This window comes from Halichoerus grypus, chromosome 7, assembly GCF_964656455.1.
Source record: "Halichoerus grypus chromosome 7, mHalGry1.hap1.1, whole genome shotgun sequence".
NCBI classification, from domain to species: domain Eukaryota; kingdom Metazoa; phylum Chordata; class Mammalia; order Carnivora; family Phocidae; genus Halichoerus; species Halichoerus grypus.
The window spans coordinates 92,232,495-92,249,084 of record NC_135718.1 but is presented as its reverse complement, the minus strand read 5'-3'; the positions used below and the strand labels follow the sequence as shown (position 1 = coordinate 92,249,084).

The 16,590-nt window shown below is 51.5% G+C and overlaps 1 protein-coding gene across 3 annotated transcripts in view; it reads left to right on the top strand.

The window, feature by feature from the left end:
- Positions 1 to 16,590, top strand: part of KIF26B (kinesin family member 26B) — a 444,934-nt gene that overhangs the window by 345,170 nt on the left and 83,174 nt on the right. For all 3 annotated transcript variants that reach the window (XM_078077887.1, XM_036100240.2, XM_078077888.1), the window contains 3 exons: positions 7,854 to 8,060; positions 12,450 to 12,543; positions 13,596 to 13,858. In XM_078077887.1, the coding sequence (XP_077934013.1) occupies positions 7,854 to 8,060; positions 12,450 to 12,543; positions 13,596 to 13,858 (564 nt within the window). The remainder of the gene's footprint in view (positions 1 to 7,853; positions 8,061 to 12,449; positions 12,544 to 13,595; positions 13,859 to 16,590) is intronic.

The window sequence follows — 16,590 nt, the reverse complement described above, 5'->3', positions numbered from 1 at the left end:
GAATTGGGGGGCACGGGGCAAGTCTGCACGGAGGGACACTTTCTCTCTCTAGGCCTCTGGTGCGTGTGGCATAAACCAGAAAGGGTCTAGTAACTAGGTCTGTGGAAGCCCTGGGTCAAAGGTGGTGGAAGGAATTGCTGAGAGAGCCATGACCTCGTGCTGGGCTCCGGAGGGCATGAGCTTTCATCACCGCCATGAACGTGGGTTCAGGGTGACGGTAAATCGCTGTAGAGACTGCTTTGTGCCAAGTGCATAGCGCGATTATCTGCCTAATAATCACGTAAGTCCTTCCAGAGAATGGTTATTATCCCCTATACTGGTGAGAAAACTATGTTCAAATAATATGTTCATGGTCACACAGCTGGAAAGAGCTGGTATCTGACCTCAAAGTTCATGATCTTTCCAGTAGACTCACACCCTCAACAATAGTCATTTTTAAATTTATATTATAAATTTGTGAAATACTAAAACTTTGTCGTATTGATATACTATCACATAATATAGGTATTATAAAGTCCTAACAGCTAGGATTTACTGAACACTCATTATGTAGCAGGTGCAGTTGTAAGGGGTGCTGTAGGCATCTGCTCTTTTTATGATCATAACAGCCCTGCTCCGGGCGTTGTGTTCATTAGGACAAGTTTCTAGATGCAGGATGGAGGAGGTTAAGTCACTTGGGCACAGATACACATCCGTGAACAGCACAGCCAGAGCTCAGGCCCAGGCAGCCTGTCTCCCAGACTCCAGGCTACGCTCCACATGGCCATAGGGAGGACGTGCGGGTGTCCTTAACCTTGGAGCTGCTCATCTCCGGGGACGCCTCAGAACCCCATATCCCACGCCACTCTGGACCCAAGAATGACTGTGTCTTAGGACGTGTTTTTAAACCAGCTCATCCATCTGAAATATGTTGCCAGATACGCTGCACAAGAGATGGGGCCCCTTCTGCATACACGGTGAGTTCAGTCCCTGCCTCCAGCCCAGCTCCTGAAATACGCCTGTCCTCGTCCTCCCAGCCTGGCCGGCTTTCCCCCAGCTTGCTAACTGGTGTGAGGGACCTCGCTCCCAGAGGCTGCCGGGCCCGGTGCAGCGCCTCTCCCCTCTCTGGGGAGGGATCCTTCCCTGGCTGCCGACTCCCCTCCAGGCTGCATTCCCCGCTGGGCTGACAGATGCACCAGCCAGGAGCCTGGGGACTTTCCCTCCTCCTCCTCCATCCCCTAAGCACTTGTTTAGTGAGCACATCTCATTACTGGGCTCCATTTTCTGGTCTCACACTTAAGCTTTCTTGTGCCACCACTTCTCACCTTTTCCAGCCTGGCTTTTAATAATGTAAATCTGCCCCTCCCTCTCTGATGGCATCGGGGCTCATTATTTGCTGTCTGGCACCACATGCTCACCCACTGGCACCTCTGAGAAGCCAGTCGCCCAGTGCAGGCATCTTCTCTCAAAGGTGGTTCAGCTCCGACCCAGCCCGGCCGAACGGGTTCAAGCCCTGCTGGGTTTGGGGTGAGGCTCCATCTGACCCGGGATGCTCAGCGGGCAGCTGGCTCTGGACAAGTCACTTAAGTGCCCAGCACCTAGTTACTTAAGCCTCCTGGGTCATAAAGCTAGGATGATGCTAGTAATAATCATATTAACATTTCCCCAATAAAGCTGTTGCAGGGAATCAAATGGAAATAAGATATGAGAAAATCCTCTGTAAATACAAAATTTGTAAGATTGTGAAGAAGTTACATTCGCTGCACAGATGGCAGGTGCCAAGTGAGTGATAAAGTGATTCATTTTGTTGACACAGAGTAGACACTCCCCCAGAATAAGTCGGGCGGGGTGGGGGGCACTCACCTCCTGCCCCCCAAACTCGGCACTAGATCCTATTGCTCTGGACCTTCTCCAGGGGCCTAGCCCCACGACCCTTGACTAGATCACGGAGGATTACCGTTGTGTTTTGATCAAAGAAATTCAGTCCAGTTGGTTTTGTTCCATCAGTGACGACTGAGCTGTGGTTAGTGGATCTACAGTTCTTTAAGGTAACTATGCCTCGATGGAACCCAACTTTGTCAGCTGTGTTTAAAGGCTCCCTCTGTAAACTTAGGGAGCACAGCTCCCGGGATGAGGGTCGTTCCAACACCGTTGCTGTTTGACCCACGCCTCCCACAGCCTCCTAAGAAACTTCTGGAGCCTTTCAGTCACGTGAAATCATCAAGATCTGCCTCCAGAAAGAGCAATTTCAGATTCTTTCTAAACATTTTACCAGAGAAGTATTTAAGCTTTCTCCTTTTGTAAAGCCCAGCTTTAATTTGCTCCTTTATGGAACCTCTTTGCCTCTCTCTCTCGTCCGTCAGGTCAAGTAGGCACGTTGAGTAAATCAAAAGGGGGAAGGAAAGTCATACGAATGGGGGTCGGCAGGTGAGCGGTGGGTTAGCAACAGAACCAGGTTATAAAGAGGAAAGTGCTCTTTGAATAATAGCTGGAAAATTGCACCCTTAATCCCTCGTGGTGCATTTTAGAAATCAGCACTTCATCAAACTCTTTTACACTAGATTTGTCAGAATGTCTTAAGCATGGAAGGATGCGGAGGGTTGCTGAATTTCTTGGTAGATTGGAAAAGTGAGTGTGTCGAGAAAAATGCATACTGAGGACACACCATTCACAGCTCCTGTCCCTCCAATCATCTCAGTCGGAAAGCCTGGAGAAGCTTCCAGAAGGAATTAATGTGCCATAAGTAGACAACGTGAGCACATCCAGCTCATCTGATCAAGACAGAAAAGAAAGGAATAAAATAAGGGAAACACTACATCTCGATTTTAGGTGTTCAGATCAAATTTAAGTGATTACTTACCTTTGCAAAAGATGTAAGCAGACCACATCGTCTTTAATTTGTTGGGGGGGGAGGAAAATAATTTGATCTCATCTCTCATGTCACTATGTATGTGCATGCTCATTAAAGAATTTTTTGCTTTAATTTTTAAAATTAAGCCTAAGGTGCCTGGGTGGCACAGTCAGTTACATGTCCGACTCTTGGTTTTGGCTCAGGTCATCATCTCAGGGTCATGAGATCGAGCCCCACGTCGGGCTCCACACTCAGCACAGAGTCTGCTTAAGACTCTCTCTCCCTCTCCCTCTGCCCCTCCCCCCTGCTCTCTCTGTCTCTCTCTCAGATAAAATAAATCTTTAAAAATTAAGCCTAGTAGAAAGGCTTCTGATATGATTAATCTAATATAGAAAAGTCTATTTTCTACGTGTTGATTTGAGGGATATGCATCCTTTCTTTTGAGAATAATATTTTGCATTTGTATGCTTCCCAACTGTCCTTCAAGGGGGGTGGCACAACAGGCCGTTTTAGGGATAAGGATACCAAGGCCCACACGACTCTGTGGTGGTGACATCTGGACTAGAACCCAGCTTCCGGGCTCCCCATTCACTGTGGTGCATGCTGGAAACTGTTAGAAAGGAGATACACTCATGATAGGCAATGGACCCTTCTGTTGTCCTTCATTTGTCCCTCAAGAGCTGAACCCATCTGAAAATATGTAGAAACCAGGGAAAGCGTCCTGGTGCGCACTGAGACCAGCACGGGGCTGCCTGCACGTGCCCCACCCTGCACTGCCACCAGGCAGGGCTGGGATGCCAACTCTGCCTTTTGCCCGAAATCGTGCTATCTCTCGTCCGAGGTGGAGAAGGTCACCTGCCAGGGCAGGGTGGTGGATATTTCCATGGCTTACATTCGTCACGAGGAACCCCAGCACCCCCACTGCAGGCGCCGGCCTCAGTAGGTGGGATGTGGGGTCCTGGGCCAGACTCATGGGATGCCTACCAGCTCTGCAGTTTGGCCGTTCTGTCTGTTCTGTCTCAGTGGGTGAGTCCTTTGTTCTACGCTCCCCCTGACAATCTTACTTGTTCACTTTTCTCGCTCTTCTTCTTGTTGGTGGATTTTGACAAACCTAAGACATTGGTGTTTGATTTGCCTTGAACCATTTCCAGACATGTGTTAGGAACTTAAGAATCGATATGGAAGGTTTGGAAATAACTCGGATACTCTGGGATCAAGACAAAGATGATGCAAAGGGTGTTTCTTGTTAGGTTGATCTGGCTTCACCTTGACTCATTTCTACTGACCTGATTCTTAAAAATTTGTGAACATAGACATCAGTGTAAGGAGATTCAAAATATAAAAATGTAAACGAAGTAAAAGGTGTTAGTGCTTAGTGTATTCTGCAGCCTCTACCCTTGGGGGGGAAACAGCGTACCCCCTGACACACTTACCTTGAGCGTTTGCTGGGGCTGAGACATGACCTGGGGACCAGTCACTGTTTCCCGTGTGTCTGTTGAGCATCATGGGGACCCACAAAGGAGTTTAAACAAAGCTGCTGCATGAGAATGGTGATTGTGTTCTCTCTTTCCCCCACCTCCTTACCACCAGCTGTGGTCTTCTCTGGGTGGTGAGAGATCCTTCCAAAGGTCACATTTGCCCAAAGCCTTCCTTTGCCTTAGTGTCTGAAGGAAGCCCCCCACTGGACAGCTTCTGGGTTGAGAGGTGGGCAATGAAGAGACCCCCAGGGGTGTACCATGTGCTTGTACCTGGTGACTAGGGCCAGACAGGAACACCCGTGCTCATGATCACGTGTAGAGTCAAGAGTGAGCGCCTGCTGGGGCCCGCCCCTCACGAGCGCCCAGAAGGCCGTGGGGCGGTCCGGCCATGTCTTCCGCTCTGATGGAGAGTCCACACAGCTCAGGAGCCAGGCCCCGCCTCTCTTGATGGTCTCGCACAGATGCTCTCTGAGTCCCTCATGCCATCCAGGGGGAGGTGCTGCCATGATTAATGAGCAAGACACAGAGGCCACGGCTGCCCCGAGGGACGGCTGGCTCCACTGTCCCCTGAGCAATCACATAAATGAGGCAAAGTGGGGTCCTGACCCCTGAGGGCTTGGGTAGGCAAGCACCAGTCTCCTGTCACTTGAACGGGGATGCCGGGCCAGAGTGTGCCCTGGCTTTCTGGATCTCATTCTGCCGGTTCTGCCTTTGGGACTGGAATCAGAGACAGGCCCCTGTGCCCTGAGGGCCGGGAGAAGGGGGCACGTTCCCAAGTGCAGGGACCCTCTCCGCTGCCCAGAGCCTCCAGAGGAGGAAGGAACCCACCAGCGTTTGCCCCCAAAATGAGAACTCCTGGCAAGAAGTCCGGGGGACAGTCTTGCTCACAAGTGGCATCTCGAAGCACTTTAATTACAGAGGATTTAGCAGGAAGTGGAATGCTGGACGGAAAGGATAATGACACCAAGGAAGTCAAGCAGAAAAACCCCATTTCCTTCCTCTAAGGGGGAAAAAATATACCCATTTATTGAAATGAATTGCAAAGGAAAGAATGAGGGTAGCATTTCCCCACCCCCCACCCCGAGTTCAGGGGTGTGGAAAGGGCCGAGTACCTCCTTGGCCAGGCCCGCAGCTGGGATCTTCAGCCTGTCCGCCGAAATGCAAGTGCAGGCTTGGAACTTCATTAGGATGCAAGAGCATTCCCCCTGGCAAATTCAGCCCCCTCTCTCCTGCTTCTCACAGGCCCTTGCCTGGCTTAGCTCATATTTTACATTCAGCACCTCTGGTTACCTAGAAATCGCATGCGCAATTGTGAAATAGAAAAGCAGCGGGCCATGTGAGTCCATCGGTTCTGCCTGGTGCGGCCTCATCCCTGACTTGCACCACTCCGAGGCTGGCGAGGGGATTTGCTCACAGAACGCCCGGAGGCCCCCAGACACCTACCGGAAGTCGTGACCGGAATACGTGCCCTCAGCACACCTGCGTCACTAGGGCAGAGCTGTAGGGGTGGACGGAACTGAAATAAGATCAGAGACATTCACGGTGAGCAAGAAAATTGCCTGAGTGGAAGGTAGACAGATGGGGTGATTTGTGGTCATATATGCAGTGACTGTTTTACTAGCAGGAGCCTGTGAGGACCAGCGCCTACCACCACATGCTGTCCGCAGTGACCCCCCGTGGCAGCCTGTTTGTGACTCATGGTACCCAGCATCCAGGGCTGGGTTCTAAAACCTCGTCGTTAACACCATAATGAGAGAACGTAAGAATGTCACCATCCACAGGGAGACCAGTATGGGGGAGGGAGGAGGAGGAGGATGAGAAGAAGAAATCGAGCACCACCCTGGGCTCAGTCCTTCACATGTCCATTCATTTCATTCTCCCCACAGTCCCATGAAATAGGCCTCATTGTTCCCATTACACAGGTGAAAACACTGAGGCTCCGAGAGGCTGGACCACATAGGGGAGGCAGCAGTTGCCATGATGGAAAAAGTGTGGGCTTTGGCGTCAGACAGAGGTGGGGTCAGAGCCCAGCCTTACCACCTACATTTTCAGGGATGGGGGGTAAGTTCTAGAACTCCTGTTCTCTCTGTACAATCTGGACAGGTATGCCGATGTGCTGGCCTCTCAGGAGGACGACATGATGCCCTGTAGCTGACAGCACAGCCCCGGCACACAAGAGACCCCCTAGAAATGCAGGAATCATCACATGACCTCCCAGTGGGAGAACCAGCATTTGAATCCCAAAGGGTCGACCTCATCCCAGCCATGGGCTCCTTCCACCGCGACGCCGGGCCCCTAGATCCAGGGAAAAAGACAGGGGAAAGACAAGTGGGAGGATGCCTTCGCTCCATGATGCACAGTCCAGATGATTCTCTGAGAATTTCTGCACATTCGAAATACTTATTTAAAAATTCACAACCCCTCTCCCCAAAACCACACAACTGCCATTTCATCAGACCTGACGATTGATCCAATGAGGAAGGCGAGACAGAGAGAGGAGCTTAGAAGGAACCTATACATTGCTGCAGGATTCGCCACGTGGTATTACAAAAATCGCCTGTCTCTGTCTGTCACCCTGTGTATCACCAGCCTTCACATCCCCAGTGCCAGCCTAGCCCAGGGCCTGGCATATAGCAGGTGCTGGACACATTTGGACTGAACTAGCAACACAGTGACAGAGACTGGGAAGGGGGCAAATGCTGTCCAGGCCCCAGGCCTTGTGCCCGCAGAGGTGTGTGTGTGTGTGTGTGTGTGTGTGTGTGTATGCGCATGTGCGTGTGGCTTTGGCCTGACTTCCACTCGCCGTAGGGCTCCGGGGCAGGCAGTCTCCTCCTATGCGTGCTCTGCGTGGCCGCAGGGGTGGAGCGGGCAGTCGTGGTCGCGTCTGGTCCCCGGTCGGTGACTCGGGAAGCGGGTTACGCGCACTGCTCCTGTTTCCCGCCCAGATGCGCTTTTGTTCCCTGAAATGACAACTTCTACGCAGTTACTTAATGGGATCCCAAATAACATGTTTCAAACAAATCTTTCATCACTGTTGCTCCTTGGAACACATTTCAAATGCTGGCCATTAAAAACAGGCCATTTCTCCAGCCTTTAATGATGACACTAATCACGGTGGGTTTTTGTCTCCAAGAGTCCTGATGAGCAGAGGCCAGGAGTAAATTACAGGGCTAACTTTTATGTCCGTGGGTTATTGATCTGCGAGTAGTTCTCTTCAAGGGAACTACACCAGCCCCAAACCCTCGGCCGTCCACACTCCCTTGTCTTCTCTGTCAGTGGGCCACCAGCGTATGGTCTTCAATTTATATTAATAAGAAGACAAGGCGATGTGTCGCTTCTGTAATAAAGCAATGGACGTATCAAAATATTCCACTGGTAGCTATAAATAAGCTGGTTTTCCCTTGACCCGTTGAGGGTCATCATCATTTACCAGAAGGTTCCCTGCCACCATGTACGCTTGCATCTCCAGAGCCCACGAGGCGGCCCCTTCAGGAAGCATCCAGCCATCTCACTCCATGTCCTGTCCTGCCTTTGTGTCTTGGCAGGTGAAAGTCATGCTTCGCATTTGCTCCACACTGGCTCGAGATACCTCAGAATCCAGCTCCTTCTTAAAGGTGGACCCACGGAAGAAGCAGATCACCCTGTATGACCCCCTGACATGTGGAGGTCAAAACGTCTTCCAAAAGAGAGGCAACCAAGTTCCTCCTAAGATGTTCGCCTTTGATGCTGTTTTTCCACAAGATGCTTCTCAGGTGTGTGTCGCCCTTCCCGCCCCCTCAGGCTCAGGCAACGTTGATTGGTTTTGAGAAGTTTTGACCATTCTCGAGGGCCTGTGAGCCCAGAGGGTGTCTCCCAGAGCGCTCTGATGCGTTGGTTCTTCTATCCCTACAACTTCTGGAAACCAGTCAGAGCTCCACTGAGTAGCTCAGTCCTTTTGAATTATTGGTGTCAGACTTTGGGTGGGATCTCTGTGCCGGGATCGCAACAAAACATATCCTTGGAGAGAAGGAAGAGGGGGCCAATCAGCCGATGGCTTACAGAAGCAGGGAGACAGAAGGCAGAAGTGGGAGTTTCAGGACCACCTGCATCGAGGTGGTGGTGTCTGTGGTCCATGAGGACCCCACTCCTGCCTGGGCTTCTGGGGGCATCCAGGAGCTGGGTTAGAGTTAGGCAGGCTTCTAGGGCAAGTGGTAGGCAGAGAAGCTGAGGTTGACAGGCCCGTGGCCCAAGTCAGTAGAGTGGAGTGGAGGAAGAAGAGAGGCTCAGGACAGCTCCTGTATTAGCTAGCGCTGCATTACAAACCACCCTAAAATTCAGTGGCTCAGAACAATAAGCATTTATCATTCCTCATGAATCTACAGGCCGGCCGAGCATTCTTCTGTTTCCAGCTTGGCTCACGTATGGATTGCAGTCTTGGCTAGATGCCGTCACATGTTTGGGGACTGGCTGGCTTTGGGCTGATCTAGAATCCACGTTGTCTCTCATCAGCCAGTAGGCTGTCTCAGGCTTGCTCTCATGGCAATGGGCCGATCCAAGTATACAAGCCTCTTGAGAAGTAGGCTCCGAATTGAGAGCACATTGCTTCTGCTGCGTTCTATTGGCTCGGGTTAGAGGGGTGGGAAGAGACCCCACCTCTTAAGTGGAGGAGTTGCAAATTCACATTGTAAGGGGCACACACACACAGGTGGAGAATTATGGCCATACCACAATGACGATAATTTGGAAGCTTCTTGGGGGCCCAGGGTGCCAAGATTCCTGGACCAGAGCTCCTGGAGCCAATCCCAGTAAGAACAGATGTCTACTGGAAGATTCAGTTGCACCATCTGGTGCAATTCATCTGGAAGGAGTTGGCGCGACAGAAGCTTCTAGTAGACACATAACCCAGGTTATAGGTATATGGTGACCTACTTTGCCTGCATGTTGGCCTCCGACAGCTCTGTCTTCCAGACAAATTTCCAGCACTTCCCAAGATTTATACAAAACAGGGTACAACGGAGTAACTTAGGCCTATAGCAGAACCTAAAGAAGACAAGATGTTAATGGCTCCTGTTAATTCCCTCCATGCTGCTTCTGAGTGTGGGATGTGGTGGTGCTCGCTCGGGCCCCGATAGTATACAGACCCGCAGCACATTAGGCTGCATTCATTAAGGAGCCACGCAGGTGGCTTCCCCAAAGAGTTTTACCATGAAAAGACAAAACACTTTACAAGCCAGTCCGATGGTTTCTCTCTTACATTTTGTGTGTTCTGCCCGCCCATGGGCTCACTCATCCAACCCTGACATTGTGTCTAATAAATGGCCTACAAATAATTTAACTAACACAGTTAAAAAACTTTTCTAAAGCAATTCTCCCCAAGTTGTAAGCATCCCAAAGCAAACCCTAAATTCAGTGTGGACTATTAATGAGTTTTAGATTTATTCCAGAAAAAAGAGCCATTTTTATTACTCCTGTTTACTGACATTTCACACTTGGTTGCAGAGCCCAGACGCACAATGCTATAGTCACTCTGGCTTTGGAATGCTTGCCTTTTGTTAAAATGGCCAGTATCCTAATACAGTGCTTCACATCAGGCACAAGGAAACCGAGGCGCAAAGATTAGTCTCTCGTTCACAGTCTCTCTCCTGAGGAGACAGCTCTCCTGGATCCTTCCCCTTCAACTGTGTCGTGCGCGGTGTGCCCTCCCACCATCCTACCCACGGAGTCGACACACACGAGACCCCTGGTGGAAGAGAGCCAGAGCTTAGCGAGGGCTCCAAACACGTGAGCTCTTACTGTTCTGTCCTCGCTGAGGCCGGGAAGGTCATGCTGCTGGTCGCGGTCAGCCTCCACGCCCCAGCCGTGAGCTCCCTGTGAGCCTCCGGGGCAGGAAGCTGGACAGAGGAGGCCTCTGCTCTCAGGTCCTCCTTGTGGCTTACGAAGCAGCGGCCCCCAGGGAGGCCCCAGGCAGTGAGGAACTCGGCTTTCTGTCAGTCTGTCGGGACATCAGTTTCCTGAAGCTCAGCAGGGACCAGAACAGCCCTTGCTCCTCGTTGCCCCCATGAGCCCCCCTTAGGACGCCTGAGAGGCCTTGGCAGCCGCCCACTGCCCCCTCTGGGGCAGACCTCTGAGGCTCTGGTTTTGGGAAGGTGTCGTGGTCCATTTGGGCGGCCATAACAAACGGCACAGATTGGGGTGCTTATAAACTAGGGAAATTTCTCTCTCACAGTTTTGGAGGCTGGGAAGTCCCAGGTCAAAGCACTGGTAGATCCAATGTCCAGCGAGAGCCCCTTTCTGATTCATAGCTGTCCTCCCGCTGCGTCCTCACGTGGCCCAAGGGAGCTCTCTGGGGCCTCTCTCCTCAGGGCACTAATCCCATTCAGGAGGGCTCCACCCCCATGACCTAGTCACCTCCCCAAAGGCTTCCTCACCTCCAAATGCCATCGCGTTGGATGTGGGGTTTCAACATAGGAACTGGGGGGTGGGAGAGGACACAAACATTCAGTCCTGAGCAGGAAGGGGGTGGGGAGGACTCACACCTGTGGGAGAGCAGAGGCTTGCTGCCGACCTGGCCCTGCCTTGGGGGCCTGGGCTGGGGAAGGCTGCCTGCTTCTGCAGGCCCAAGGCGAAAGGCAGCAGGGCACTTCCAGGGGCCATGTCAGCTCCTAGCAATAAGAGACGGACAGGTCACTGACCACTCTGTTCTCCGTGGATGGTGGGCAGGAACTCCGCAAGGGGAGGCCTGTCTCCTGTGTCCTCGGGCCTTTGCACAGATGATTCGATGAAGGCCGTTTGGTCCACACACACCCAGCTTCCTCCCTGCTGCCCTTGCATCGAGTACAGCCTATGTCAGGGTGGGCTCTCAGCCCCCTGACCCCCACCCCACTTTTTGTCCAAAGAAGACGGAGGCTCCTCGCCGCTCTGCAGAGGCCCCTGTGGCAAGTTCCATCAAGATTCTCCAGCCTCCGTCTCGGGGCTTCCAAACGGCTTCTCGCTGGGGAGGCCCTGGGAGTGTGACAGATCCCGCGGTCCCCACGGCAGCCTCATCGTTCCACCTCCTCGGCCCAGGAGGAGCCCCCAGCCGAGTTGCTGAGGCGACCACCAGAACGATCAAGAACGGGTGGGAGTGTGGTTTTTCGATTTTGGTTTGGGAGAGAGAATCGATTTCCTAATACTCAGGTTGGTCGCACCCCCGCAGCCACGTTCCTGGCAAGGCTGTGGCTCTCGGATTCCCATGGGGGGTGCGTTGCTTTGATGCCTCCGAGGGATTCTTGGGGTTCTGACTCTGGTGGGGACAGCACACCGGGCGTGATTTTGTCCTCCTGCCGCCCAGAGGGAGTTCTCAGATCTCCAAGTGAAGCCGCAGAATTCACGGAGTTCTCATGGTTTGTGGAGTGCTGTATTACGGGGTGTTAATGGGGAGATAGAAAAAGTCAAGAGCCTGACCATGGTCTCAGGATTTAGACAGTCGTGTAGGAGCTGAGCCACGCCGGCTGAAGAACCGCCATCGTAACATCCTGACAAGTGGCCTTTGACATTGTACGTTGACTCTGCACAGAGAGAAAGAAAAGGCTGGTTTTGAAAAGAAGGGGATGTGGATCAAGAAAGAGGAAGGAGGCTGGAGAGAAAGCAGATGTAGATTACAGGCCTCCTGCTTCTGTCAGAAATACAATGTTGCCCAAGGTCATTTTTCTGAAATGGCACATCATCTTTTTCCCACTAATAAGCTTGGTCCATTTCATGTGTTGTGTGTGTGTGTGTGTGTGCATGTGCATGCGTGTGTTTGTGTGTGTGTGAGTGAAGGATCCAGAGGGCCAGTGGGAAGTTTAAAAGGCTTGTCCAGGAGGCCAGAAGGGCAGATCAAGGGAGAGCCTGAGGTCCACGAAAGCACCCGGTGTCCCGTGCCAGCCCGTTCCCACCTGGCTTGCAGACACAGCAGCTGAAATGCACCATAAATTAGCAGAGGGGTGATTTGCAGGTCATCTGTGTAAGGCTCGGGCTTGCAAGAGGCAGAGGTCCCGGAGGGTTTTGAGCACCCCAGAACTGCATTACGGCCTGACCCATCTATCACGCCGTGACCCTGGCACCCAAGCCCCGGGAAGGGGGCTCCCGTTCCCATCGCTAATGGTCCACTCACTGCGTGTGTCTCTTCTCGTGTTTGCCAGGCTGAAGTGTGTGCTGGAACCGTGGCAGAGGTGATCCAGTCTGTGGTCAACGGGGCAGACGGCTGTGTGTTCTGTTTCGGCCACGCCAAGCTGGGTCAGTGAGAAATTTCCTTGTTCCTGCCGCGTGTATTCCCAGGCACATGGTCTGGTCTTCTGTTCTGGTCCCAGAGTCTGCAGATGAAAGGGAAGGTTGTCTCCTTTAGGTGCCTGCCCAACTGAAGAATCACCAGTCACCATTTCTGCTTTTGACATGTAGCATTCATCCTAAGTGGAGACTCAGTGTTCTAGGAAAGTGGTGGTGGGGTCCTTCCCACTTGGTGCAGGTCAGGGGCATGCCCAGAAAGCCAGCAGGAGGAGGGACACATGCCAAGCAGGGCTCTTGGGTTCGTGGTGGTGGATGGAGCCCACAATAAGCCAGAGGAGCGGCCTCCAAGCCAAGCCCACAACCATGTCAGGACCCGTCTGGGGAGAGTGTCTGACAGCCAGCCTCGCTCCCCAGCCTCCAGCCTGTGCCGAGCGAGAAAGGAGAAGGGGGGCAGGGGAGCACCCAGACAGGGGTTTGGTTGACTGGACCCCCTTCAGGGGCCTTCTTAATCCTGGCCTGGGGCCATCTGCTCAGCAGGCCTTACCTTATGTGCTGGGAAGTTAGGAATTTGGGGAACTCCAGAAGTGCCCCTTGGCAGAGGTTCCCACAAAGGCTTTGCAGTGAGGGAGGCCAGTTCGAGGCCGAGACAGAAAGCTCATTTCAGCTCCCTTCGGTCTTCTTGATCTCTGATCAAAGCAGCAATGCAGATTTTAATAGAATTTGCTCCTGCTATAAAAATATACACCGCATTTAACCTGAGGAAGGATATAAAGTGCAAGTCTGTAGATTTAATCTGTGGGGTGGTGATAAAAAGAACCATCACAGTGAGCTCAGTCCGGACTTAAATCCTGTCCTCCATCTGGGTGCTCACATTCTTTGTCCCTAGTACTAGGAAATGCCCTTTGTTGTTGTGTCATCAATGCTTAGTATTTCCCTCCTTTTCCTTTCCTTCCTTCCCTTCCCCCAGCTTCCCTGCAGGTTGGGGGGGAACATTTCATAGAATGCATCCCCCCCTGCCCTGACACTCACACTGTGTTCCTTCCTTGCCTCGCTCCCCCCAGGGAAATCCTACACCATGATTGGAAAGGACGATTCCATGCAGAACCTTGGCATCATCCCCTGTGCTATCTCTTGGCTCTTCAAGCTGATCAATGAACGCAAGGAGAAGACCGGAGCCCGGTTCTCGGTGCGGATCTCAGCCGTGGAAGTGTGGGGCAAAGAAGAGAACCTGCGGGACCTGCTGGCCGAGGTGGCCACGGGCAGCCTGCAGGACGGCCAGTCCCCGGGCGTGTACCTGTGTGAGGACCCCATCTGTGGCACGCAGGTGAGCGGCTCCTGCCTGGGGCGCCGCACCCCGTGATCCCCGCAGCTCCGTCCACATGTAAACCGGGCGGGCTTGCGAGTGTTTACCTGAAGGTGGCCGGGAACTTTATGGCCTGCAGCGGCAGAGCCATCCGCTCACCCAACCTAAATATTTGTACCTTGAATCTAATTGACAATGAGCAGGAGCCGCGATTGTTGTAGCGTTCGGGGGAAATGGAATTCACTTTCTTTACGCCCCTTTCGAAAAAAGAAAGTCCAGTCTTTCTTTTGTTTAAACAACAAGCCGAAATATTTACTGCTCCGCACAAAGAGCTCCAGCCATTACTGGGGCTGTTTATGGCTCTATAAACCGTGTTTCTGGCCCTGGCTTTACTACCGGCTTACTAGTGCGGTAGGAAAAAGTAATAACCACTTTCTAATTAGAGCCATGATGTAATTGCTAGAGCTGTGGAAGCCCAGAGAAGCTCCAGTCCACCTTTGCCGGGCATGATGCAGGACTGCTGTGTGTGTCTGTCCCTCACCGGCTGACAGTAGGTGGAGGAAGGACTCTGAGCTCCCTGGTTCATATCCAGAAGAATCGGTTCTTTCTGTCTCCAGCAGGCTTTATTTCTAAGGGTTTTTTTTTTTAGATAAGTTCATTTCGATGAGTCCCTGCCTCATCCCAGGTGGGATCTGTTTGCACAGGTGAGGATACCTCCCTGTTACACCCATCTACTCACACCTGGCCACGTTCTTCTGATCCGAGCACCTCAGATCCTTCCATTCCTGTTATGAATCCCCTCCCCGTGCAAACCTCATCATGATTTGCACGGTCTCACGTGACCCGCCCCCTGCCTACCTTTCTAACATCTCTTTCCACTCCTTGTAAATTACATGCAGGTCCCTAAAGATGCAGTGCCCCTCAAACTTCAGTGTGCATATGAGTCACTGGGGATCTCGTAACCATGCGGGTTCTGGCTCAGTAGGGCTGGGATAGGGCCCCTGGTTATGAGTTTCTCCTGAGCTTCCCAGTGATTGACCACACTTTCCGTTGTAAGGCCCTCAGACGCCAACCATCCTCCCTCTTACCTATGTGCACGCAACACTCCCCCTCCCCTCCTGCTCTTCTTCTGGCAAAGTCCCTATCCTTCGGTAGCAGCTCCATGTCACTTCCTCCAGGAAGCCTTCTTAGATGTTTCTCCTTTGTTGGTTGGGATTGCTTGGTTAGTTCTCTGCAACTGCTTAAGGGTGGACACCATGTCTGACTAAAATTGGCTGCTCGTAGTTTTAACAGGTGCATCCAATACCATTTGGATATGGAATCTAATCAGAATGCAAACTAATAGGTCTTGCAAAGCTGAACCCAAGGGTTCTCAGACTGTAGTCTTCATCAGTCACCTGGGGGACTAGGTAAACACAGCTGGCTGCACTTCTAGAATTTCTGATTCAGGAGGCCTGGCATAAATCCCCAAAACATGCACGTGTAGCAAGTTCCCATGTGACGCTGAAGTTGCTGGTCCAGGGACCACACTTTGAGAAGCTCTGCTCAGTGACAGGGGCCTGCTGTTCCCTTTCCGAGAATTACTTGGATGTTCAAATACGATGTAGCCTCCATTCACTTTTTTTTTAATTTAAATTTTGTTAGTTAACATATAGTGCAATATTGGTTTCTGGAGTAGAATTCAGTGATTCATCACTTACTTACAACTCCATTCACTTTTATAAAAACTCTGCCAGTGAAGTCCCATGTAGGCGAAGGATCGGGTTTACTGAAGACTAAGAAGAACTGATCAACATCCTCTTTAACTCTTATTGAAAAATCACAAAAATTCTTTAGCTTATCTTTCTGCCATAGTAAGAACGGGACAGTAAACACAATAGAGTCTCTCTTTGAAGTCTGAGGATTTTGAAGGTGCCAGGTTCCAAAATCAGCTCTCACAGTTCAGAATTAGAAGTGCAGTCAGAGTCAGATATAGAAAATTGTCAGAATGTGTACCAACCCTGGGGCATATATCGCAGATTGTTTCTTTGGATAAATCAGATGTATCCTCTTCTCTGCCCAAGAAGGAGTGTTAGTCGAATTCTGATAATATTGTTTTGATGCAAGTTTACTCTAATTTCCAAGGGATCTCATAGGATTTAGACATGTGGCCCACAGTGCTTTCTTAATATGCCATGATCGTGAATTTAAAAACTAAAGATAAAAATAGATATTTCTTAATAGAGATGAGACATTCAAGTATGTTGGGTGTTTTCACGTCTTGTTTAAACCATGCTCGTACAGGTAAGCCTAAAACTGGCTTTAAGCCACTGGAGAAATTGGGAGTGGAGTTAAAGTTAACCAGGGTTGGTTTTTCCTTCTTTGGGGAGCCAGTGCTGTCTGGCCTGAGATCCCACTGTGTCACCCGCCTGTCTGCAAACATTCTAGTCTTTGAGATCAGGTTGTGGTCGCGTCCCCCGGGTTTTCTTAGGTAGGTGGGTAGCCCAGGGTACGGGTTTGCTGGGCTCTGCTGAGGTCAGGCTGGGCCCCCTGCTCCCCCTGGTCGCTCGGATATGACCACTGGCTCTTCACACCCGCTAAGACTCAAATTGTGAAACGGGTAAAACCAGCTTTCATCCACTATGCGTGCTCAATATTAACTTTCAGAAAAGGATTTGTGAAGCAGAGAATTGCGCGTGAGTCCAGGCCCTTGTTCCAGAAGGATCCCTAGCCTCCGAGAGGCACGTAGCTTTTCTGCAGAATGGAGGGCCAGG